This window comes from Amphiprion ocellaris, chromosome 21 (genome assembly GCF_022539595.1).
Source record: "Amphiprion ocellaris isolate individual 3 ecotype Okinawa chromosome 21, ASM2253959v1, whole genome shotgun sequence".
Taxonomy (NCBI): domain Eukaryota; kingdom Metazoa; phylum Chordata; class Actinopteri; family Pomacentridae; genus Amphiprion; species Amphiprion ocellaris.
The window spans coordinates 4,794,813-4,822,174 of record NC_072786.1 but is presented as its reverse complement, the minus strand read 5'-3'; the positions used below and the strand labels follow the sequence as shown (position 1 = coordinate 4,822,174).

The window sequence follows — 27,362 nt, the reverse complement described above, 5'->3', positions numbered from 1 at the left end:
CAGTGTTCACAATGTTCTGGTGTAATAAGACACAAAATGTTATCAAATATTATGATTTGCACTTACAGAAAATTCTTTGTTTGCTTGGACAAAATATAAAGATTTTATGCAATGACTTTATGTGACAACAAGGTAAAATGGTCGATTGTATTCCGAAAAGATAATGCACTTTATGTTTTAAAATCTCTTTTATTTTGGTTATTTAAAGATTTTACATCACTGGAAATAAGGACTTTTGTTTATTTTTCACAATCAGATTGACTTCTGTCGTGTTTATGAAAATAATCTGTTCACTGAATACATTCATCTCTCAGAATAATAAAACAACAGTTTTTAATATTTTAATAATTTGTATTTTTTTGTATTTTGAAATACTGCCGTTTACCTGATTTTATGTTCCTGGAATGTGTTTCACCAAAATCTCTCTTAGTAAAAGCATATAGAGTGTAGTTCAAAATATTCTCTATAGATCCTTTCTTGAAAACTTAATTGCACCTTTTTGTTTTTTTTTTTACATTTTAGAGTACAAAATGACAACTGGGATTTATTAAACTGTTAGCAAACGGTTATTTTTTTAATTTATTTTTTTTGTATGAATAACATCTTCAGACAAACCCAAGTATTTGTAGTTCGTGTGTAAAGGAGAATGACAAAAATACGTAAAGTAATCCCTTATTGATGTACTTAGTGTTTCCCTTGTAAATAAAACTATTAAAAAGGGAGGAATACGACTAAAACTTGAGTCGTACAAAACTGGCCCTAGCTTCATTTCAACTCATTAAAATGTCACATTTTCAATACTCCTTGTAGGTGGACTTTCAAATTTCTTTTCACAAAAACAGAAAAGTCCTGGATGATTTTTATATCCGTGTATCCAAGAAAATATAAGCTCTGTGTAGAATATTTATGCTAAACTTCCTTTATCTTAAAATCCCATGTCTTGAAATGACATTTAACATTTAGTATAGGTCAATTGAGAAGGCATTATCTTGTATTCTATTTACAGTAGGTTTATCCTTTCTCTTAAAATGTGCATTTCTGCTTTTATGTTTTCTTTGTGGTGGTAATTGAACTTGCTAAGACAAAGCAAAATCACAGTCACATGGTAAAAATTACTTAATCACAAAAAACTCCCACAATAAGACAGGCCTGTTCTGAATAATACAACTTCCACGTGAGGAACAAAGAAACATCAAGACAAATAGTGAAAAAATTATGTCAAAATTAGTGGACGTTTTAAGATGTAAACCAGTTAAAAATAAAAATAGTAGCCACACTAGCATTGAGACTGTGATGCTCTTTACTTAACAGAACAAACTGCTGCATGGGTTAAAAAAGAAAAGAAAAACTGAGCTCTTTCCTGTTCTTTATTCTTTAAAAATTCTAGAGTTTTGGCCTGCAGGTGGTGCCACAGGAAAGGCCGTGTTAATCTAAAATGATTTATGCTTTGATGTCTCAGAGATACACTGCTAGCGTGACCAAAAAAAACACTGAAATTAAATTCAAAAGCAACAGAAAATATGATTATTACACATATCTTCACAGAATGCCAGTCCTTTTTGCACTTGGTGTCTTATAAGAGCACCCGTCTCCAGCACAGATGGATCGTAGGTTTTGCATTTCCCTTTTTCAGTCTGTACACTCTGTACATATACTGTACAAAGTTGGGTAAACTGATATTGAATCAACCCCTGTAAACCCCCTGGCTCGAGGGGAAAAGAAAACCTGAGCTGCCACGCAGGAATCAAAAGATGATGTACCTGCGCGACTATTCACAGGCCAACTTGCTGTCGAAGCTCGACAGGCCGATGGCAAAGGCTTGGAGAGCACACATGGGATAGTTGTAGTCCAGGGTGAAGCTGTCTTCAGCCACTCGGCCAAACTGCATGACGATGTAGTCAGCTGGAATGACAGGAAATAATCAGCTATATATTCACCATTAGTCTGAGTATACTGGCACATTCTCCTGCTTTTAAAAAGGAAAATGCTCAAACTAATCAATAATCACAATGACTGAAGGGGAAAAAAAACACCTACAAAATACAGGGGGTCCTCGGTTTATGACGTCATTGACCTACGGCGTTATGTGGAACTAGTTGACGAGCGAATGTAAACAAAGCCGTCTTTGTTTACATTCTCCGGTTGTACACGACCTTGGATTGTGCTACATTCGGTAACTTTTTACCCTTCATTATGGCTCCCATGCATAAGTCAGACTCTTCTGATGACGGTGCTGCAAAGAACAGGAAAGCCATCTCCATGGAAGTGAAATTACATACAGTCAAGCCCAAAATTATTCATACCCCTAGCAAATTTTGACTTGCGTAACTAAAAGCTGAGAAATAATTTTTGCCACAATGATGCCTCTTATACATCATCTTGTTATCTTTTGGGAAACACCTGTGTCATTTCCAATCAAAAAAAAAAAAAACTTGCTGGTTGAATAAAAGTAAGTAAGTCAAAATTTGCTAGGGGTATGAATAATTTCGGGCTTGACTGTATAATAAAACGCTCGGAACAGGGCGAACACCGACCAACATGGGTCAAGTAGTGAAAACAGTGCAACATATTGTAGCAACCCTCTGTGATGAATGAGTGAGACTTTATCTGGTTCTCTGCTGGTTTATTGAACCTTCACTCAGGCTACTGTGGGCCGTAGCCAACGCCAGAATAGCTAGAAAAACCCCATAACTTAGCTCCAGAATTAGCCGTTTTTCCCAGCTCTCTCTCACTCCACACACACTACTGCTGACTCTCAACCAATCAGAGGTGAGCTAACTAAACATGGCACGTTCACTGACATTAGGTAAATCTGGAACTGAACAATAAACATTGAAACCTCAACATCAGCAACAATATCAGTCCGTTGCAGTATTATCTTCTTGTAAATTGACTCATACATGGATGAAAGTCATTGGTATTCATGACTTTTCCAAAGAACTGATCGATATTGTGATGACTTGCATCAATCTGTAGAAACAGAACTCTGACGTAAGCCGAGGACCCCCTGTAGAGTTCATATGTCCTTCTGCTTACATACACTGAAAAAGACATACTTACGGTCATTGTCGTGAACTATCTGAAAGTTTTTGACTGAAGCCTGAGTTACACGTCCGTGGAAATTTAGCACGTAAGACTGAGTGTCATCGTTCCACACAGGAGCCTTGTTGTGCAGCTCAATCAGGTGATCCAGTGAATGATTCTGCCACCTGCTCAGGAGACTCTCCTGCTCCTGTCCCAGAAACACAAGCATGATCAGGTTTTAGCCTTTCAGATGAAATTCCTGAATGGTTTCATATTGCCACAACATTTGTCTGTTTGGCTAGAGGTAAACTATAAAGCTACAGGGTTAACACACAGTATTTCAGTCCAAATTCAAAACAACACTGCACTTTTAAAGGACATCTGCTTTGACGATTCAGGAATGATTCCATTAATGGCAGACTCACGTTCTGAGGCCTCACAGGGACTCTTTCAAAGTTCATGCTCATGCCGGGGATGATTACAGTCATTTTTCGCGGTCCTTTAAATCCCAGCACGTTGGTTTCCTGCCAAAAGATAAAGAATGTTATCATTTCACTTAATATAATGAATAAACTGGGGACATGTTAAACACGCCGCTAAGCCTTAGTCATTCGCTCACATAGCAGATGGCAGCCAGCTCCTGTCGGGTGTTGCTTTCTTCCAGCAGAGCCCCGGGGTTTTTGCAGGGATTGGTGCCGTTGTCGTACACTGTGAATTTGGTGCCCATGAGGTTGGACCTGATTGAGAACACACGCTGGTGATGAAATGTTTACACCATTTCACAGTTTTTTAATCGTTGGCAGCATTGTTTTGTACAACAGACTCGTGGAGTGGTAGAGGTTAAAGCTGGATATTCTTAAAAGTAGCTGTTTAGCACCTTATGCGCAGTTTAAGGCAGTTAGAACAATTACTAAGAGTTCCTGCTAAATGTCTGAAAGCTGAATTTAGCCACAAATTTGCTTGTCGTGCAGACAAAAGTAGTAACTTATCACAGACATGCAGACTGTATCATTTAGAGCTGCAACTATTTCAATGTCAGCCATTTTTCCTGATTAATCAGTTAGTTATTTGGTCTATGATAAAGAACATCCTGAGGGTCAATATATAATTGAGGGACTTTTGAAGTCCATGGGATATATCTTGCATACATTTTTATTAAAAGTAAAAAAACTAATGGTTTTTATGTTCATTATGATCATGTCTATACAAATTCCATAATTATTTATTATGGAAACAATCACTTATTAATACAAAATGACTAGATATCACTAAAATGTCAACTAAATAACCGCCCAAATTTAATAATAACCACCTTCTAATTAGCTAAACAATAACAAAATGAGTTCATTCAAAAATTGTTTTTATTGTGTTCTTTTTATTAAGTTGAGATAATCATGACAGATATTTCTTTTTGGCAATAAATCAGATTTTATACAGAACATAACAAATTGTATCTGTGTCCAAGAAATCACTTTCAACTAAGTTCCTCATTACAAAAACACCTCTCCAGGAAGTGTGTTAATTCCAGATCACATGACCTGCTCCACATGATGTCATTTCCTCCTGAAGAAAAGACTGGCCAGACTCCAAGGCTTTCTGAGTTATTTAATATAAAGTAGTCAACAGGTTTACTACAATATCTTTAGAAATAACTTTCAATTTCAATTTTACTGAATTGTATATAGAATATTTAGAAGAATCTTTCTGTAAAAATGCCATGTGGTGTTTGGTTATAGGCGGCTATGTTGATTTTAGGCCTGAAAACAGCAAGAATGTCAACTTTGAAACCTGTCAACTATGTTACAAAAAGTCCCCCAATTATATATTGATCCCTAAAATGCCTGATTCTGTCCACAGCCCAAAGATATTCAGTTCACTGTCACAGAAGAGTAGAGAAACCAGAAAATATTAAATTTTAAGAAGCTGGAATCAGACAATTTAGACTTTTTTTCTTTGAGAAAATACTCAAATGAACTAACTGATCAAAATAGTTGGAGATTAATTTAATAGTTGAATCATTGCAGCTGTAGTGTTACTTGTTTTAATCAGCATGAACTGCAGTAACAACAGCACAGAAACTTAAAATGTTAACACCAGAGGATACAGACATATTCCAGACTGACATTTTAGATGAAACTTTTGGTATGCCATCGACAAATGACAATTGGAGCCCTTAGTGGACATGGGTAGGTCTAAAAAGAGGTGTGATTTTACCTGAGTTTACCGATGAAGCTCTCTCCCTCTCGTGACAGATCAGTGGCATCCACTGAAATAAGGTAGTTGGATGTTTTACTCTTCTTTCTCTTTCTTCCTGCCAACAGAAACACCTAGAAAGACAAAAATGGTGTATTAAATTCTAAAACAAAGTATGTATTAAAGTATGAAAGAAACACTTACACTGTCAGTTTTTGTATGTCTTCAAATTACATCCCACAATTCCCATCCATAAGTTTAAGGTCCCTGCTCTGTGGCTCACCTTCTTGCCGTCTTCTCTCTCCATGTGCATGAAGTAGGTTGGGTAGAGGCCACGGTCCATGCCCTTCTTGTCACGGCTGATTCGACATTTAACCGTGGTGCCGCGTGGTGCTGGACGCAAGACAAACTCTTCTAGGTTTGCCACATCTACTAGTAAGCTGTCTGCTGTGGGTGATCCGGGGGCCACGACCTCCTGGGTAGAGTTCAGATAGACCGTGAACTTTTCTTAGACAACTCCTGTTTTAGACAATATTCAGTGTCAGAACTGGGATGATCAAGAGCAGGGGCCACATACAGCCCAATTTGATCTCAAGCAGGACAGACCAGGAAAATCACAGCTTAAAAACCTAGAAATAACCACAACTCCAAATTTTTCCCTTAGTTTTAGTGCAAAAAAAAGTACATTCCGAAAATGCTGACATGTAAGGCAGTATCTTTTCACAAAACATCATGAACAACTTGAAATTTCTTAAGAAAAATACATTTCATCAACATTTCAATTTCAACATTATGCCTCAGTTTATCATTTACACATTACAACTTACAGAGCACGACAAAGGCAAGACAAAATATCCCAAAAATGAGATACAAAATGCCAAAAACGAGACACAAAACGACAAAAGCGAGAAACAAAACGGCATGAGACAAAACAAAGAGGCAAAAAATTAGACAAAAAAAGTTACAAAGCGACAAAAAATGAACAAACAATACAAGTAAGACAAAAAGACACAAAACAGCAAAGACAAAACAAAAAATTACAAGTGATATAAATGAGACAGAAAATTACACAAGTGATATGAACGAGACAAAAAATTACACAAATGACACAAATGAGACAAAAAATTACAAAAGCAAGAAACAAAATGACAAAAACTGAGATAAATGACACAAAAAAAATTGGACAGAAAAGTTACACAAATGACAAACGAGACAAAAATTTAAAAAAGCGAGAAAAAACGACAAAAGAGGGGACTGACAAAGGTCAGACAAAATGACGAAAGCGAGACAAAAAGTGACACAGATGAGAAAAAAATTGGAAAATGTTAGAAACAAAACAAAAAAATTTGACAAAATGCCAAAAAATGAGACAAACAAAACTAAAAAGACAAAAAATTAGACAAAAAAGTTACAAAGCGACAAAAAAATGGACAAATGACACAAGCGAGACACAAAATGACAAAAACGACACAAAAAATGATACAAATGACATACATGAGACAAAAAATACACAAATGACACAAAGAGGAAAAAAATTTCAAAAAGCGAGAACCAAAATGACAAAAAAAATGAGATAACTAACAAAACTCAGACAAAAAAACAAAACAAAATATAAAAACAAGACACTAAGCGACAAAAGAACAATGAGCAATCTAGCATTTTACTTTATGATTAAAACAACTTGTGAAGGTCTATAAATTATTCAGAATTTATAGTTTTATAAATTTATAATTTGTAGTTAATATCTTCTCTCTGTAATTTTTACACTTTACTAAGTCGTCCCACGGGTCGGATTGGACCCTCTAGCGGCCCGGTTTTGGTCAGCAGGCCGCATGTTTGACACCCCTGATCTAGAGAGTAACTGGTGTGTAAATTCACTGAGCTACTCACTGGAATGTCCTTTCCACTCGCGGCTGAGGAAGGCCTGTTGGTGTCAGGAGACAGAGAACGTGTCTGTTCTTCGTCCACGTCTTCCTCGTGGTCACCGGTTTCATCAAAGTTCATACTTCCACACAGGCCTAAGAGACATGAGAGAGAGCTTAAACCACACATGAACGACCTTTAGAAGCTCGTTAACATAAGACAGAAGGAAATAAATCCCAGATAATCTGTGTGTAACTTGTTCTACAAAACAGTCTCAAAGATGCATCACTTCTTCTCAGGAGGTTCTTTAGTTTGGGTTCAGAACTGTCCCTGAGGTGGAGTCAACATTTTTTTGGTTCATCTATGTCCTTTGATATATGACTACAAATTTCTCAAGAAATGATGCAACACTGAGGCATTAAAAAAAACCCTCCCTTTAAAATTTCTGTGAAATATACTGATGGGAATCCAGAGTGCTTTCTATCAAAAAAAAAAATAAATCATGATCATTCAGCTTTGTTTAGTACTCAAACCACTAAAGTTCACATTTGGTTTAACTGCAGCCTCTTTTTCAGAGTCAGTTTCTGCAGGGGTGATATTAATGTCAAGAGATGAAGCGATGTCTCTTCATGCCTCAGTACTTGTGCAGAGACAGCTCCATGCAGTCAAGCAGATTTAAAATGATTCTAGCGGACTGCAGCCAGTCCGAACTGCTCGAGACATCTGTCTCTTCATTGATAATTGGATTTATCAGCCAGGACGCAGCACCTGGCTGCAGCTACAGCCCATTTTAATTTCCTGTCAGAAGGCAACGGTGGTCCGCTGGTATGGAAACACTTCAGGAAGCAGGGGAAAAAGCAAGAAACAAAATGACAAAAACTGAGATAAATGACACAAAAGAAAAAAAATTGGACAAAAAAGTTACACAAATGACAAACAAGACAAAAATTTTAAAAAGCGAGAAAAAACGACAAAAGGGGACTGACAAAGGTCAGACAAAATGACGAAAGCGAGACAAAAAGTGACACAGATGAGACAAAAAATTTGAAAATGTTAGAAAAAAACAAAAAAAATTGACAAAATGACAAAAAATGAGACAAACAAAACTAAAAAGACAAAAAAATTAGACAAAAAAGTTACAAAGCGACAAAAAAATGGACAAATGACACAAGCGAGACACAAAACGACAAAAACGACACAAAAAATGATACAAATGACATACATGAGACAAAAAATACACAAATGACACAAAGAGAAAAAAAATTTCAAAAAGCGAGAACCAAAATGACAAAAAAAATGAGATAACTAACAAAACTCAGACAAAAAACAAAACAAAATATTATAAAAACAAGACACTAAGCGACAAAAGAACAATGAGCAATCTAGCATTTTACTTTATGATTAAAACAACTTGTGAAGGTCTATAAATTATTCAGAATTTATAGTTTTATAAATTTATAATTTGCAGTTAATGTCTTCTCTCTGTAATTTTTACACTTTACTAAGTCGTCCCACGGGTCGGATTGGACCCTCTAGCGGCCCGGTTTTGGTCAGCAGGCCGCATGTTTGACACCCCTGATCTAGAGAGTAACTGGTGTGTAAATTCACTGAGCTACTCACTGGAATGTCCTTTCCACTCGCGGCTGAGGAAGGCCTGTTGGTATCAGGAGACAGAGAACGTGTCCGTTCTTCGTCCACGTCTTCCTCGTGGTCACCGGTTTCATCAAAGTTCATACTTCCACACAGGCCTAAGAGACATGAGAGAGAGCTTGAACCACACATGAACGACCGTTAACATAAGACAGAAGGAAATGAATCCCAGATAATCTGTGTGTAACTTGTTCTACAAAACAGTCTCAAAGATGCATCACTTCTTCTCAGGAGGTTCTTTAGTTTGGGTTCAGAACTGTCCCTGAGGTGGAGTCAACATTTTTTTGGTTCATCTATGTCCTTTGATATATGACTACAAACTTCTCAAGAAATGATGCAACACTGAGGCATTAAAAAAAAACCTCCCTTTAAAATTTCTGTGAAATATACTGATGGGAATCCAGAGTGCTTTCTATCAAAAAATAAATAAATCATGATCATTCAGCTTTGTTTAGTACTCAAACCACCAAAGTTCACATTTGGTTTAACTGCAGCCTCTTTTTCAGAGTCAGTTTCTGCAGGGGTGATATTAATGTCAAGAGATGAAGCGATGTCTCTTCATGCCTGAGTACTTGTGCAGAGACAGCTCCATGCAGTCAAGCAGATTTAAAATGATTCTAGCGGACTGCAGCCAGTCCGAACTGCTCGAGACATCTGTCTCTTCATTGATAATTGGATTTATAAGCCAGACGCAGCACCTGGCTGCAGCTACAGCCCATTTTAATTTCCTGTCAGAAGGCAACGGTGGTCCGCTGGTATGGAAACATCTTAGGAAGCAGGGGAAATTGTGTTTTCGCAAGTTTGCAGCACTTTAAAATGTGTCAAATTTAACTCATAAATTTAATGCTTGGCCAGAAATGACATTAGTGATAATAATGTGGTTGTGATGAAATTATAGAGTTCATTTCTCATTACTGTAATCCAGTTGTCAGCTTTGAGTTAGTTTAGCCAACACCGGTACACACGAATAAAGCCTTTTCTGCTTTGCAAACTGTGACGACCCCTCTACCTGGACGCTAACTGTTCCTTTCTTTTCTTTTCCAGAGCTGAGGGAGGGTCGTCAGCTGATTGAGCCACACCTGGGATCCAGTGGCTCAGGTGCATTAAAACCTCCCTCGTTTTCCATTCAAGCTCTTTGACAGAAGCTGCTTTCTCCTGGAGCACCAGCAGCATAGTTTCTGGGTTTCTGTTTGGGGACTTTAATGCATAGTTTTGGCTGTTTTTGAATACAGAGATGAATACAGTGACAGACACAGCCAGACAATCTTTATACCAAGGCGTTTACAAGAGATGACTCTTGGATATAGAGCTATTCCTGAGAGAAAGTCATGAAACACAGATTGCAAATGTAAGCTGTGCTCTAACAGAGACTCCAGGGCTCCAATTATAACGCCACAAAGTTGTGCATGAGCCAGTGGCTTATGAAATTAACCATCTGGAAATGTCAGAGGACTAACAACCAACAAAGCACAACACCCCCACCCCACCCCCACCCCACCCCCCAAAAAAAAGACATGCATTCATGTAATCATTAGACAAGAATCTAACATTTTACAGGAAGCCAAAAATGCTCATTTTGATCTGGATTTATATGAATGAGCTGATCAAATATGAATGCACCTCAAAATATCTATTTCTTCTGTTTCCTCTTGCACTGGGGTAATATGTGAGGACACGGAGCTAAAAATACCTGCTGGAACTCCTGAGGACATATTCCTATGCTAAAATGGGCTGACATTAACAATGAGGCCTTGCATTATTAAGAAGGATAATGACATTTTCAATCACATCACACTGCAGCCTCGAAAAAAAGATATGACAACTAGGGCAGCCTTTGAGCGTTTGAGCGTGACTGAATTGAAATCCACTAAAACAATGAATGTCCGGCGTGTGAGCAACGCATTGAAAACATTACTGACACTTGCAAAGTTCTTTTCTTAGATTAACTGAAAGTCAGTGTTCATTTAGGACGGAGAAACTTGTTCTGGCTCCACGGTGCAGCTCGACTGAACCCACTCTGGACTGAGATTTCAACACATCTTCTATCACTTGTTATTAATCCATGCAAGCTTGCTGCTGAGAGTGGGTGGCAGTAGATATAATGCTGCCATAGAAGAGCTCTGCAGTGTGAACAAGGACTATTATTATTATTATTATTATTATATCACCAATTTCTCTCTGCGTCACCATCAGTCACGCAACTCATTCCATATGCAGCAGCAGTGCTTTTAAATACATTTACCAGGATGGCAGTTTATCTGGAAAACTGTCATCCTTATCTGAATCTCCTCTCATGCAAGGATAGCCTATCTTTCTCTACATTATGTTTCCTTCTTACTTCCTTTGTGTCGCATGAATTGAATTGTTGCCTGTAAAGCCTCAAGCAGCAGCAGGGGGCTCAAGGTAAACACAGTACAGGCTAGATATGCAGCACTTCCTGTCCATCCACCAGGTGGTGCTATCACTCTGACTGTATTTTGACCTACGGATGTGATGAGGGCTGGAGTCTGATCACACATGTAAAGTTTGAGGCAGATTGGAGCATGTAATGGCGAATTGTGAAATTCTGCCAGATGTCATTTCCACGTCCCTCAGACTTTTGTGGACCATTTTGATTACTTTTGATCACCCATGCCTGGAGTAGATCCTTGCCAAATTTGAGCTCTGTCTGGGTTACCCTGTTTGAGGTTAGAGCTTTTGAAAAAGTGCAAAAACTGGGCCAAAATCATCAAATAAGACACGTAATTCACAATGGCCGACTTCCTGTTGTGTTTTGGGCATGGTTGTCGATTGCATTTTTGTGTGACTTGATGAGTTACATATGCCTACCAAATTTCTTAGCTGTAGGTGATACGTACTGGCCGTAGTTCCTGTTTGAAATTTTCCACATGTCAATTAGGTGCTAAGCTCTGCTGGAACTTACCTTGCTTCTGCAGCAGTTCATGGATATCTGTCTTGGGCTCCAGCAGCGTCTCAGTATCTCCGTCTCTCTCTGGTTCTTCAGCTACGGGACTCTGGGGCTGAGACTGCGGTTTGAACTGAGACTTGGGGGACTGAGACTGGGACTGGCTCGCTGACAGGATTTGGATTTTGGTTCCCAGATCGGGAGCTTCTGAGCCCAGGAAAGCTGCCGGGCCATCGATACCTGCCACAGGGGAAAGCAGACAGGTGCTACCTAAGCTGGTAATTCTTTCCTGATGTGCTAATTACATGCAACTGTTTGTGTTGCAGCTCTCTTAAACCCGAGTCTTGCTGGAAAGCTACACTGCTTAAATTAGCTTAACACTTACCCAGGGTGTAGCTGAGTAAGTTCCTTCAAGAGATTCTATTCCATACCTGAATGCATAATTGCTGTAAACTGTTGCACCACTGAGTATACGTTCTGCAGCACTAATATATCTGGGCTGAGCAAGTTTCTTACTCAGATTTTCTGTAACATATTAGCTGCATCTGCAGAGACAAGGAATTCAACTGTAGTTTGTTTTATAGTTGATATGCATTGCGATCAGTTCTCAAGTTAAATGGAAAGATAAATTTGACCAAAATGGCTTCAGATAAAGCATAGCATGGTTGTCTTTTTAAAAATCTCCAAAATTACAGCAGTTATGAGAAAAAAATCACTACTCCTTGGGCAACCATGAAGCCGTGACCACCAGTCAACACACATTTGAGCTAAACTGGACTGAACTGCAGTGCAGATAAGAGACAAATATGGAAACAAATAAAAATAGTCTGTAAATCTATCTCTATTGGTAACAAAATGCAGTATATGTTGATTCCATTTCTTTCTCCCTGATTTTTGTAGACCAACTAAAGAAAAAAATTCCACTTTCATTTTTTCTTTTCTGATTGATGGCATTGGACCTTGGTCATACTACACTAAGGACATGTTTGAGTTCTCTGTACTTCTGCTCATGCTTTAAAATGCAGTTCAAAATGAGCTCATAGTCAGTAAAAATGTGGTAGAAGCAGAAGAAACGCCCTGAAACTGAGCGTTAAGGGTTAAATACAACAATAATGGACAATTGGACTAAAGACAATGTACATGTTACTTCTTACAAGCTGGAATAGCTCTCTACTGCTAAATATTGTTGCTAAAATAGAAATATAGTATTCATTTTGTCCATGTCATCTACCTCCATGAGATCCCCTCACAATATACCTCAGTGAAAGCAGCAATTTCAGCAAAGGAGAACATGGGCAAATGTGCAACAATACCTATTACAGCTTTACCTTTAAAATATTTTATGCATACCACTGTGTAACTGTCACATTAGGAAGCCACCTAACAGAAACAGAGCAGCAAATGATGGCATATGCTTATTTCACCTTGTGAATAATATCATAGCCTTTAGCCTACCCTTGCATACAAAGTTTTCACACATAATTGTCCAGCTTCTCCGAAACAGCAGCAATGAGGAACACAATGGAGACATGACTGGTGTTTTCCTCACCATCCATGATGACATCGTTGGTGACGCTGAGTTGAGACTCCACCAGCGGGGCCTGCTCCTCACCTCGCCTTGTCCTGGAGCGACGGGGCCGAGCCTCTGTGTTGGGTTGGACCATGAGGGGTTCCTGACGCCTCCTTCGTTGCTTCTGCTCCAGCAGTGCCCTCTGTGCACCAAACGGCAAAACACAAATAGCACAGAACCTCATTATATGCATGAGCCATCAATGATATGTGACTTTTTTCCTGTTTCCAGGCCTAAAATCAACATGGCTGCCTATAACTAAACACCACATGGCATTTTTACAGAAAGATTCCTCGAAATATCATATATATACAATTGAGTAAAATTGAAATTAAAAGTTATTTGACTCATACACTACTTTATATTAAATAACTCAGAAAGCCTTGGAGTCTTGCCAGTCTTTTCTTCAGGAGGAAATGACATCATGTGGAGCAGGTCATGTGATCTGGAATTAACACACTTCCTTGAGAGGTGCTTTTGTATTGAATAACTTGTAGACACAACTTGTGATGTGATTTTGGCACACAAACTGCATTTTTAATGTTTTTGGGCAATCTTTCCCCTAATCGCTCCACGCAACTCCCAAGTGCTATTGCTTGTGCACGTCTATCTGTTAACGTGACTGGGTGCAGTTCAGACTTGTGCCGTGTTGAAAGTGATACAGAAACCCTACTAGGTGTGACCTTCGTAAGATTTCCGGCGCAATCAGACATGAAGCCGACACATTCAGTCACCAGCAGATTAACAGAATGGAGAGCATATCTGAAAGGAGCTTCATCCACTGAGCAACACTGCTACCTCAAGGGACACGGGACGCACCCCTGGCACGGCTGAACACCAATCTAGGCTGAACAAGTCAACCAAGTCACACAACAATGGGTACTGCTGCATAAAGACGGCAACATCCTGTCTCGACCTGAAAGGCGGCATGATAAATTTAGCTACATAATAGAATAAAAGACTCAGAATACAAACATTTCACACAACAGAAATGGGGAAAAAAACATTGAAAGTGTACAAAAGTAAGAAATTGGCATATTTCAATAATATGTGTAGTTATAAATGCTCAATGCATGGATGACGTGAATACTGGCTGACTCACCCTAAAGTATGATAATGTTAAGAGTGAAGCCAACAATCATGCTGAGGCCCAAATACCTCTGAGTGTACTCAACATTCGAATAGCTGAATGATGTTATGCTGAAGAAAAACAAACATAATCCCATCACAAGTGTCTGATAAAATTATGATCCTCCTAAATAGCCATCAAAATGTAATCATGGACAATCGTAACTATAGTGTACTGTTTTTTGAGCCTGATGACAAAACAGAACTGGTGTGTGCTTTAAGAAGTGTGGTTTAGTGAATAGTGATTTGTGCCGCAGCTTTATTGAGGGCAGAAAATTCACCATGGTCATATTGTATCCTCCCCCCCAAAAAAACAAAAAAAAACAGTGTGGTCAGAGCAGCTGATGGATTATGCAAGCACATTAATTAGTGTGCCAAATGCACAACAAGTCCTGTTTAGTGATGCTGTTTAGTGAGCTGGAAAAGACCAGGAAGCCTTGTCACATATTTTGCCTGACTGAAAAGCTTTCATAACTCATCAGCCATTGTGCTAACAGAGAAAAAATTCAAGGAAATCTGTCTCACTGTTTCCACCCTCTGTGCAACTCCACCAACATCTGCTTGTTTTTTTTTTTTTTACATTATCGGTACTCAAAAAACAATTAGCGTGAGGGCACTGATAAATAATTGGGAAAACTTGGTCCAATGACTCCACAATGAACATGAGGTAGAAAACAGAACAACTTTTACTGAATCCATCTTAACCCTCAGGGAGCTTTATTAACTAGACCTGGGTTTGTTACCATTTCAAAAGGGGTCCAGGACTGCATCCTCGCTTTATGGCTATAAATAAAAGCGGCGAATGAATAAAACATACAGCAGGATTATCATAATGAGCATCATTATTGTTAGTGTAATGAATGGAGGTGGAAATGCTGGCAGATTTCAAGTCGCACAACAATGGTGTCATTCTGCCTTTCAAAAATCTACCGACAATTCATTTAAATAAAACTAAATCAGAGACAGTTGAAAATGTGATTCAGACTATGCACTAAAGGTTAAACATGCTGGCTGCTTTGGATAAGTTGGAGCAGCTTGTTTTGTCTTCCAATGGGCTATTTTAAGACAGCCCATTGTAATATTCAATTCTTTTCTAAAGACCGGGCGCTTGGCATTTTCAGACCAGGATGTGACTTCATTCAGGCTTTCCTGTGCCAGCAAAAGCATGAGAAGTAAATGTAGCAAAGGATGCACAAAACAGCAGATTTTAATATTATGGATAATATTGTGTGTCCTCGTAAAGAATCTTTTCACTCTGATATTTTCATGATGAAAAGAAAAAAAGGTCATGCACAGGCAATACAGAGCAGACAGGTTAAAGTCCATCAGTGAAAGACTACTGTGTGTCTGTGATTTTTCTTTCTTATCATGTCATGAATGATGAAGTGAACTCCGCAACTTCCAGTCTAGGAAAACTACATCTATATCACTCAAACAACACGTTCTCCACAAATGAGAGAAAGAAAGAAAAATGAGAAGTTACAAACCCGTTCCACTGACATCATGAAAAAGTGTGGACCGAAGTTAATAAGTTTCCCTACAGAAAAACCATCCTTGTCTCTTCGGGTCAGATGAAGATACGTTGTCCCACAAAGAGCAGCACTCCTGCCGGGTATGACTCGGTCTCCCGGTCCCTCATTCCTCTTGTGGAGCTCAGTTTGAGAAACTAACAGCCTCCTCTGCGCTGTGGTCCTCTGACAGAAAAGATCTATCTCTCGGCCAAATACCAAGCACCGGAGTGTGTGTGTGTGTGTGTGTGCGTGTGTGTGTGTGTGCACGCAGTCACCGTTGCTAACTGAATCAGCAGTCATTAGCACTGGAGCAGGAGGCAGAGATAGGGGGAGAGGGAGGATGGAGAGTGAGAGAGAGTGAGAGAGGGTGAGAGGTGAGAGGTGCACTCCGAAGCCTCACAGCTCCAGCTACTTTTGTCTGCAAGATGTTCATTTGACCACTTTAAAATGGGTGAGAAAACGCTGAATTGAGTTGAAGCTCAGTAGAAAATGGATGTAATCTTAATTGTTTTGTGTATTTTTTTTTAAATTTCCCACTACCTATATCTGGGCATGAGCGCATGTGTGTTTGTCCTCATGACTTACGTAAGAACAGGAGACCCTGCAGCATAAGTCAGCTACAGTGGAACACACACACAACCAGTCACCTCACAATAAATCCTCCTCTCTCTTTGAACTCAACCAATCTCATGTTTTCCTTCTGCCTAATGTGTAAGATAGTGGAGCACAGCTTCCAGCTTAAATCAAAGCTCTACACCACAGCTCTACAGCAAGGTTTGGGATAAAGAGTCTTAGGAGGAAAGGATAAAAAAAAAAAGGGAGGACATGTTTGTCAGAGGAAGGGCAATGTCAGTGTATTGGGTGGATAAAAGTAAACAATACATTTTTGTGAGTAAGTGGGCATTACAATTCCAAAGAAACAGGCCATTCTAAAAAGAAGATATTCCAAACCAGCCACATTAATCATTAAAATGCACACTGCTTTAGGGGAAGCAGCTTGAGAGCTGTCGGTGATAACAGCAGAACACAAGGCGAGCGCTTTAATTTACCTGCAAAATCTTAGCAGGTGCTTACAAACACAGCAGTGGTTAGCGCTCAGCCTAAAACCTCATCTATGTGTGAGTTAGAAGGCTTAATCAGACTAATGCTTCGAACACAGCAGCTAAGGCAGATGGTGTTTGAAAGTGCAATGACAAAATAGCAGAAACGCCAAAAATAATAAGAAAAAAACAAAAGTGTGATCTGTCAAAAAGCATGCTGTCCGTTTGTGAATTAGGTTTGGTCTCCAACCTGTTTTTCCAGCTTCTGTTGCATAAGGCTGGCGCTGTCATCTTCAATGCCACTGCAGGGAAAAGGAAAAACAATATAAAGCAAGACTTCACACAAATCTTCAAAAGCATCTACAATTCATTTGATTTTCCTTATCAAACCAGTAGAGGGCATCATTGCGGTTGCATTATTAAGAGGCAAAAAAGGCGTGAGATACAAATAATTATGACAAGCCTCTGAAGTATAAGCAATTCCAGGCATTTTTTTTTGCTCTTGTGACATTTTTACGCATTGTAATCTCATTTTTCTCTGCACTATAAAGTTCTGCACCGCTATGGAAACAGTAAAAACCATGGCTCCAAGTAGAGAGAATTCAAACGTGTCTTCCATGCAGTATGACACAGTTGTAACACCACAAATCATCAGCACGTCAGTTATTTAAGTCCTGGTGAAGCACCTCAGGGGCTTCAAGGATTGGCTTAGCCTCTACAGTACCTTACAGATGGGTAGTTCCAGGTCTGTCAGAAAGCTGGAAATCCAACAATTTTTCCTGTTTATACAGTTTGTTGCTATGATAATTGTGTAATTTTTAGTGTTTTTTTTTTTTAAAGGTGGCATGTCTTTCAAAGCATGTGAGTTTTGGGGTTCAGGGGATTAATAGAGTTTAGTAACAAAAGTTGAAGAGCTTAAAGACAAATAATGACAAATCTACAGGGCAAACGTTGATCGTCTGAGCTTGCTGGTGAAACGTGGCATCATTCATTCTCTGTACAAAAAAATTAAGAAAGCAAGTTGTTTTTTTTTTGTTTTTTTTTAAGAAGGTGAAAAATAACTAGAGAAAGAAACAGGACAATGCTCCAGCTAAGAGAAGACCTTGGAGTCTGAGGCCTCTGGGCATTTACCTTGGACACCTATCTGAAGGGACTGGGCCTATGTTGCTTAGCTACAGTGAGGGGAGAGAAGGGCAACAGCAGGAGCCTCCACTGTAGAGTAAGAGTCAGAAACCTACAGTAGCTCTATTTCTAATGCGCACACAAGTCAGCCGCTTACGTTGACACATGGGTCATTTCTTTTATCTTTTCCTGTCGAGTAAATCTTTAAACACCGCATGTTCTGTTCGGCTGAAATGAGCCTTTCATAGATAAGGACTAACAGTGTACGATGAGAAGTCTTCAAATCACGCTGCCTATCTCTCCATTAGTAAGCTCATCAGATATCTGACTCACTGATCCTCAGTCTCTATTTCCATCTCCTTTGGTAGGTCTCAAATTCCTTGCAGAGCTGTAAATCAAATCAGTCTTTATTTACATGGCACCTTTCATGCAGAACTGCAAAACAAGGTGCTTCATAATGAATTAAAAATACAAGTGCACATGATGCACTGCAAATGATGACACACAGTTAACCAAGCCCAACGCTGGCGGCCATTGTAGTTCATCTCTGAGGGACAGATGCTGAATGACAAAAGCTGACAAGCACTGGAGACTAATTTAAATAAGAAAAGCCAAACAAATGCCTTAATGAGGCTGTTTCAGTTTTGTAACAGTGTAACGGTTAACATCTTCATCTGGAGCCCAACAGCCAGCAGCAGATTGAGTCATGATGTGGCTAAACTCCGCCAAGATTAGTCATCTCGCACCAGTATGTCATATCATCGCTGCTAATGAATCCTTTTCTAAGTGTCCGTCACTGTTGACACTAGCAAGCAGGTGGGTCCCCAGGGAGGCCATTATGGCACCTGAGAACAGGTGCTGGTGACAGAGAGGAGTGCTGCAGAGTGGAGGGTGATAGTAGTTTTTAATTACACATAGGTGGCTGTCAATGGTGAGGGAAGAGGTGGGTGTAAATTCTGCAGGTGAACTAAACAGTAAGACCTGTGAAGTGAGTAGCTTTTACCAAAGGACTGTCAGTCTAACTGAAATGTGTTCTTAGATTTCATATTGGACTGTGCCAATAATAATGTTGTTTCTATGCTATGAGGCACTGTGTAGTTACTGGCTGAAGAACACACCATCTAAATTACATTAAAACATCAAAGTTTCCCTGATATTGTCTACCTCAGCAGTAATACATTATACCTCTGAGGTAATCTTTGTCTGAATATTGTGATTGGAATGTGCCTTGGGACTTTTTCATGGCTGTTTTACAACAGTAGAGCATGTTGGAAGCTGGAAGCAGAAGATGAAACACATTGTTTGCAGCCTAGAGAGCGATTAAAACTAATGACACAGTTTTAGCAGTGAAAAAAATAAAAATAGTGTTTAAATTATACAAAAAACAACACCCAGAAATTCAACTGAAGTGGAGGCCCTCCTTATCCACCTGTGGTTATTCTCACTCAAAAATTCAGTTTAATATCCCAATCAGAGTATGTGTTCTGTCTATCCATAATCTTCATGTAAATCATTTTGCAGATGTGAAAGAAGAAAGGTTTGAGTTTGAGGTGTGTTTTGTTATATACTGTACCTGGCTGTTGAGTTTGAGGAGAAGCTGGCAGAACTGGAGGGTCTTCAGGGAGAAAAACAGAAAGAAACAGTGAAACAAGTTCAGGATTAAGACAGGAACTCTATGTGATATGAAGAATTATTTGTGGCTCGAATACAAAAAAACTGTTGTATTCTGGATGGAAATTGTACTTTTAAATGGACAGAAAACATCTGATGCAGTCAAACAAGCTGGCACTGTACTGGAAGCAAAGCTGTGGAGCAGCTGCAATGCAAACTATAAGATGAGTTCCTTCAAAGCGTTATGGTAAATGCTTTAATCTGCTGAGGATTTAAAGAATGTCCTCTACCACGAGTGTTCTTGGAATACACAGACACACAAACACAGTTCCGGGGTGCCTCATCACAGCTGTGAGTGATCAATGTTTTATTAGTCTGTCACAGCTTGGGTGACAAGAGAAGGACACGCCACTGTTGTCCCTTCCTTGTGTGTCTGTCCAGGGTAACCATGGAGACTCTGGCTCCATCAACAGCCCACCTCCAGCAACATTGATTAAAAACCTGCAGCCACTTCTTGAGCTTGGCTGTAATTGGAGGCCTTTAGCACTGTGCCGCAAAGATTCAGGGACCAACGGGTCTAGCAAAGCGTGTAATTGTTTTTGTACCGCAAATCAAAATCTAAATATTTACCCAGACAGGATTTGGTTGGAGGTCTTTGTGAGGCAAATATTAAACACGCAGTCCAATGTGAAAATGTTGGACCTATTATGATTTCAATACAATAAATAATTAAATGATAATAACTGCCTATAATTTCAATAGTACAAAAGAGGACAAGTTGACCAGAGACTTGTTTCCAGTTAAAGCTATTAAAAACTGAATGACATTAACCACAGGAACCTTATCATCCAATCATTTTGACTGTTCGTTTTAATTAAAAGCTTTCCACTATGCCACTTCAAAAAGGAACAGTTGAATACGGGTAACACAATTTCTACAAATGGCATTTCAGCTTCCACCTTAGAGAAGAAGGCAGAATAAAATGAGAGCTGATGAGATTAAAATGCTTATTTTACTCGTGGGCTTTTCGTCCAACTAGCTCTCTGGTGAAAAACTGGCCGCACTGAAGTAGCTAAACTGTTTGCATGCAGCTTAATGGGAATTAAACTGCTTTACTGTTTATCTATCTGCCCATTATTTGTGAGCAGTAGGTTACCAGATATGGCGAAGGCGCACCAATTTTAGCCTCCCGACATGTACAATGATACCAAACCTAGCAACGTCACTGTGACTCTGGAAAGCAGCACAGTTACTGCACTTGGCTGTTGTTTGCCAGAAAAAAACACAGCATGCAACTACCTTTAAGACCCCAGATATCAAGTTTTGCTTTCATGCTGGCGTGCAGCTTTTTAAAACAAGATTCAGTATGTTAACTGATAAACTACAGAATGCAATGGTGAACTAAACTCTTATTAGATTAGATCACAAGCGGATCATTACAGTACAACTTGTTGAGCCTTGGCAAAGAAAACCCTAAGAGGATGCATTTAACTGTCACAGCATTTTGAGCTATTTCAGTAATCATCTGGATGAGTATTCTAAGCACGTTGTTAGTTACACGACTGTCCCAATCAGGCAGCCAACAGCACTCGAAAAAAAAAAACAGGTTGGATAGACACCCACGCAAATCACCAACTCTGGTTACAGCACACACAGTCGCAGCGCTCTGAATAAGTAACGACGTGGTGGCAGAAACATGAGCGAGACGCACATCTTGACTGCAGGTCAGTCATTCAGCTGGCCAGAAAGATGAGGCAGCGACTGGAAGAATCATTATAAGAACGCTGACCTCCGTTGCGATGAAGGCCACTCTGGAATTCTCTATTCTTAAAAGCCAATAGAGCTTGGAGAGGTGAAGAAAACACATCTGTTTGCCTGTACGTGTGATGCAGAATATGCACAGACAGAGCAGAAAGCTATTTTCACACTTGAACAAACAGTATAAGTCCTGAATGGCACACAAGGAAGCCTATTATTAAAAATGTGTTTAGTATCAATATAATAAGACATGTATGTGCAGCTACCTGTATGACCAGCGACTGAAGACGGGCTGAGATCCCTCAGTCTTTACAGTGTCCATGGATGCAGCTGCAGGAATGCTATTCCGTCTGACTCCTACAGTATCACAAAAATCTTCATTCACACTCGTGCTCAGAGTTTCTGTGCAGTCCTACCCCTAACGGTAAGCCCTACTGGCTCTAAGATCTCTGCTATTATGTCACAGAGAAAGAGTAGCTATGTCCCACCCAGGGGAGTGACAGCTACCAGTAGCTGAGGTAGACTGAGGTCTTAAGGCTTATGCTGTTACCATGACTTCACGCTTCAGGCAACGCGCAAGGATCCAGATAGGGATAGGTAGGAAAGTAACAGACCTAAATGTCAGCATGTTGCAAAGATCAGCCAGGAACAGAAGGCAAGAAGGTCTGAATGTTTTATGAACTTTAGCAAAGTTCTTTAAACAGGGTTGACACTATGAGTACAGAGGTAAGTTATTTGAGGCTGTTTAAATTTCACTCATTCCAAGTAGCTGGAAATATTTCTTAAAATATCAGTTAGACTAGTTGCTATCACCTAAGTTCCCTTATTTTACTGCCCGACTACTTTGCAGTAACTTTCTGAGAGACTCAACAATCAGTTGCAGCTCATTTCCTCTGACTCATAAGAGGGCACTGCATATATCAAACCACAAATGCACAATCTGTCTGGCATCTCAGTTACATGCAATAGTGGGAATTTGTTGAGCTTAAAATAGACCAAATATGTTCTTCAATGTAATGTCCAGTCAACGTTACTGGACTATTCTAATTTTGAGTGTCAGCATATGAGTAATACTGACAAAGACATGCTGATTTTAAAAAGGCAACTCAATAAAATGAAATCCATAGATTACCTTTTCTAAAAACAGACATGGTGTGAAGACCTTAATCTAGTTGCTAGGAGATCAGAGGCTCCCATTCGTCTTTTTGCACCTATTTGCGAGAGTGAGAAAAAAAAAATACAAGGAAAATGAAGACTATGTTGTGTATGTTTGTCCTGAGAGACAGCAGTAAAATGGCATACAAGTCAACTGATGATAAGCAGGGGAATCATTCACCAGAGGGAGTAATTATTGAGCTCAAAACAAATGATGGAAATAAGCAGCTAGAACTGATAATAATACCATTTCCCTTGAGGACCCCCAAGCGGCACAAACCACTTAGGACTCTCTGACAGTGACTTCATTTACCTTCAAGAAATATAAGCTGCTGTCCCATTGCACTACCGAAACATTGATTCAACTCAAATATACAGCAGAACTTTAGTCAAATTTATGCAGAGCTGTAGTGTTCAACAATGGGGAACTTTAAGCATTACAAATACCAGAAATGTTATTCCAGTCTGTAAGAGCATGAGAAACAGAATGCAGTACAATGGCGAGCTGGGCCATATGTGTTTGGAACTCACTGGACAACCACAGTAAATCACAACTCCACCACAAGCCATGCTTGTAGCCGCTGAGGTCAACCGCTATCCTTGTAGGGAATTTCCTTAATTGACTGATTTATAGCTATGGTGTTATGATGGTTAACTATGATGACGATGATAAGATGATTCCAATATTATATCAGTTTAATTAGGGAGGGTCGGGGGGGGGGGGAGCTTGACACAAGTTCTTAGGTTTTGTCAAAAACTGGTCCATCAACTACATGTTTGAACTGTGAGAAACACAGTCAACAACCGATAAATACTTTTTTTTTAAAAAGCACCTAAGTTGATCGTCTCCTCTACTGGCAACCAAGAGGTTTATTATGGTAGTTGTAGTTTATTAGACTGCTCAGTCGTATCATTTCCATCGAATGAAATCTTGAATAAAAAATGACCTTGCGTTGAGTACATGCATGTGTACATTATGTATGAATACCGAATCGCATGAACTAAATATGTAGCGGGTGGCAGGAATTGATGGGACTCGGAAACACCTCCCCAATTGAACCAATTGTTTCCGGTATCATTTCCGATGGATAAGTCCACGGCAGTCGATTTGTAGTAGGATCGCAATCATGTAATCTTCAGCTGGCAGCTGAAGTAGTGTTCACTTGTTGTCATAGTTACAGTGATGCCATGCCGCTATCTGGCAATGATACAGAAATCTTTAACAAATCCGTGGATCCAGACTATAAGCCACATCACTGCCAAAATCTAATCACCTGGTCCTTGTGTCATTTGGTCAATCATAAATACCTCCCAACATGCTTTATACCGAATGGGTAAAATACTACAATGTGAATGCTTAAAACCATGTGAAGATGAATGTGCAATTGCAATATAGATATCACGCAAAATACACCAATAACAGATAACACAACACAACAAGGAGAAATCATTAACACCAGTAATAAATCACTTTGATACAAAATTCACTCAACTCCACGATAATATATAAATATATTCAGCATCTAAGCCTCCAGAATCCACCAGAACACAAACAAACACATTCATCAGGCTACATTGGTAAATAAACCTGGCAATGTATGGGAGTCTATTAGAAAAGTTCGGAAGTGATTTTTGGGAAGGCAAACTGTGTCTTGTTGGATAACTATTGGTACTGAAATGTGGAGGCAGCCTTCCCCAAATCACTTTGCACAACTGAGAGCATGTTGCTTGTGTGTGCTTATCCGTCAGTGCAACAGCATGCAGTTAACACTTGTAACATGTCAAAAATGATACAGAAATGTTACTAGGTCTGACATAGTAAGAAATTGCCTTCACCGCTTTTACAGAATGTGATCAGGGTGCTCAATCAGACCTGAAATTGACGCGTTCAGATGCCGTCAGATTCAGAGAAATGTGTGCAAGGGGCTAATGATAGTTGGCAGGCCGAAGCTAAGTTGTCAACCCAGAAACCTTGCGAACAGTACATTATAGCCGTGGATTCTAGGCTGACATATCATTCAGGTACAGAAATCACACTTCATAGGTTACAGTCTAACCCCTAATCCTGGCAATGTTAATACCGTGCAAGAAACGACCACAAAACTTCATCAGCCTCCTACTTTGAACACTACGAACATGTGAGCAGTCTTTGCAACATTACACTGGTGATGCTGTTAGGAAAACTGTCGCTCCTCGAATGTGTCATCTCTGCAAGCAGACTCTGGAGGTTTGTAATTACCAAGTGACTCAACATTCACCAGTTACAGAGAAAGGGAGCATTAAAGACTAAATATCAAATTTTAAATATAAAGCATTAAAGGACACATCTACAGTGGCTCATTGACCCTTGGACTAGTAACAATGGTATTTAATTAATCAGCGATAGATTCATGTTAAAAAGCAACAAAAAGCAGAGAAGATGCGTCACAGTCAATCCGCTTGCAGGGTTGATGATTACAAATGCTGAATCAGCCATCTTTGAACTTTGAGACAAACTGTCTGGGTTGGATGAGAGAATACAGAGTAATGTACATTCCAGCTCATCAGGAATGAGTTTGTTGCTGTGGTGCAAAACAGTTTACAAGGCCAAGAGCTGTCCAAAATCATAGCACTTTTGTTCAACATTTGGGGAAAAACAAACAGGATGCCAAGTCATTTTCTGTGTCCCGGACCAACTGACCAGCGTCGATTGCCACCACACAGATAGCACAAGGAGGATTTCACAGGCATGTTTCTAGATACATGCTTGTTTGCAGCATAACAGGCAGTTTTTAAAAAATAGCTTGTAGACATGAGTGCAACTCAAAAAAACTGATAAAATCACATAAACAGACTGGCACTGGAACAGGAAAGGGTGGGCGCTGCTTTTGCTTTTTATCTCCCCACATAATGGAAGCAGATCTCGACTCCAGCGCTTGAAATCATGTACAGTAGCTTCTATTATGCACACACTCACACACACAAAATATGAACTCTCTGTCAAACACCGTGCTTGTTTGCATGAAAAAAGAAAGCAGTGGGAGGTACTGTGGTGCATTATGCTGTGGTGAATTCTGTGTAAAATGTCAGGGAAAAAAATCCATGTTTACTTAATCATGATTTGTTTTAGCTTTACTCACTTGGGAGGTGATGAGCTAACATGAATGCACTGACACAAAAATCGACTACAGAAAGGCATGCTCAGACATGACACGCAGTGTTTTATTTTCCTTTGTTGTATTCGATGCTAAACCTAGCGAGAGATGGATGTGGGTACCAACACGATCTGAGCATTTGATACGCTGTAATTAAACAAAACGTGTTGGATTCCATCTAGTGATGCAATATTCACGTTATATACTGAGGGTGTTATTTACTCTACATTGCAAAGTAGGAAATACCTCTGAAAAACGCTTGTTAAAGTATATAAATGTTCTCATATGTTACAGAAAGACTCTCTGGAGGTTAAATAAATATAGAATATGGCAGAAATTAAACTAAAAAACACTAGTTTACCGAACAAGATAAAGCGTAAATACCTTTATCAGCGAACACCAAACACTAAAACAGAACGTTAGCTTCTGATGTTTTATGCCTTTTCGGTCATTTTCTGTATTTGTTAAGCCATTTTGTGCGGCAACACTACAACCGTTCGCTCACTCAGCAGGCTCGCCGTGAAGTAAGCAACACTTCTCGTCAAAATAGGAAAACAACACACGTTAACTGTCATCTGTGTTTATATGCCAGCTGAGGAATGTTACGGCTAGCTTGTTACCGTTAAAAGCTAACGCTAGCCGCCTCAGCGCAGCCTCCGCGGTGTGCGATGGTGCCTTTATAAAAGTTGTGGGCGACAGTTAAGTTTTTCTTCTCGGAGAAAACGGTACCGACACCGGTTAGCTTCTCGTTCCACCGTTAACCGAACAGTACAAGTACGAAAACGACGTGCGGCAAGGGTTTTGTTTTATTCTCACCTTATGCTGTAGTAACTCATGTTTATCCACGGTTGCTAAGGAAGATCCTCGTGAGGTAGAGCACTTCTTGTGGACGCGGTTGGGGACAGCGCTGTTACTCGGTCCTTAGTTACCGAGCACACAAACAACGGGACTTCCTATTGGTCCGCCGCGTATTTAGGTGGAACTTGATTGGTGGACATCCTATAAGTGGAGTGTCTGCCTTTACTGTAGGAAGGCTGAAAATATGATATTTCTATCATTTAAAGATGCCTCAAATACATGAAGAACACACCTATTGTTAGAGAAAATACGCATTTAAAAGGGGTGACCAGAAAGTTGCCCGTAATTGATATAATAAAGCATTAATAATAAAGGATTATCTTATCTTAATTGTGACAAATGTTACTTCAGTAAACTCAATCTTTCAAGATTGAAATTCTGCATTTACAATTGCCCATCTGAAATTGTAACAAAATATTATTTTTCCAAAGCATTTAAACTAAATCAACACCTCAACATGTCAGAGGGGAATGTTGTAATTTCTACTGACTACATGTTTATGTCAGCCTTAGTTGCTTCAATACATAATATAACAAGCTTTTAAAATGCAAATCATAGTTAAACACAAAAGTGTGCAGTCAGGCTCACATTTCAGATTTCTGAATTGTTAACAGCTCCAGCAAATCGACTTTTCTCTCTAAAATTCTCACACGGAATTTCAAATGATTAAATATCTCACCACAAATCAAAGATTAGAGAAAAAAAATCCAACAACTATATCAGAACTTCATTTATTTTTCTTTCCTCTGGTGTTAATCACCTGGCGACCACATTTTTCTGCTGTGCCTGTATATTAAACTGTATATAAAGTGCAAGTTAACTCCAACTGCAGGAGCTACA

At 39.4% G+C, this 27,362-nt stretch overlaps 1 protein-coding gene across 3 annotated transcripts; it reads right to left on the bottom strand.

Moving 5' to 3' along the window:
• tulp3 (TUB like protein 3) lies at window positions 1–26,581 on the bottom strand. Of its 3 annotated transcripts, none has more exons than XM_023264617.3 (12): window positions 26,481–26,581; window positions 19,580–19,621; window positions 17,135–17,186; window positions 13,185–13,347; window positions 11,654–11,875; window positions 8,701–8,828; window positions 5,501–5,692; window positions 5,239–5,351; window positions 3,644–3,761; window positions 3,450–3,548; window positions 3,061–3,232; window positions 1–1,902 (listed from the first exon to the last, which is right to left on the bottom strand). In XM_023264617.3, the coding sequence occupies exons 1-12, from the start codon at window positions 26,498–26,500 to the stop codon at window positions 1,769–1,771; spliced, it is 1,455 nt and encodes a 484-aa protein (XP_023120385.2). In that variant the 5' UTR covers window positions 26,501–26,581; the 3' UTR covers window positions 1–1,768. The 3 variants fall into 3 exon arrangements, with proteins under 3 accessions (XP_023120385.2, XP_023120384.3, XP_023120386.2); XM_023264616.3 differs by lacking the exon at window positions 26,481–26,581 and adding an exon at window positions 21,642–21,800; XM_023264618.3 differs by lacking the exons at window positions 17,135–17,186; window positions 19,580–19,621; window positions 26,481–26,581 and adding an exon at window positions 15,821–16,102.
• Between the last annotated feature and the right edge of the window lie 781 nt (window positions 26,582–27,362).

Excerpts from the sequence above, each read along its gene's own strand:
- tulp3 (XM_023264616.3), bottom strand. The coding sequence starts at position 21,697 with ATGGACACTGTAAAGACTGAGGGATCTCAGCCCGTCTTCAGTCGCTGG. Across the intron at positions 17,187-19,579 it reads TCCTCAAACTCAACAGCCAG|TGGCATTGAAGATGACAGCG; the intron begins GTACAGTATATA and ends TTTTCCCTGCAG. Across the intron at positions 11,876-13,184 it reads CAACGATGTCATCATGGATG|GTATCGATGGCCCGGCAGCT; the intron begins GTGAGGAAAACA and ends CCCCTGTGGCAG.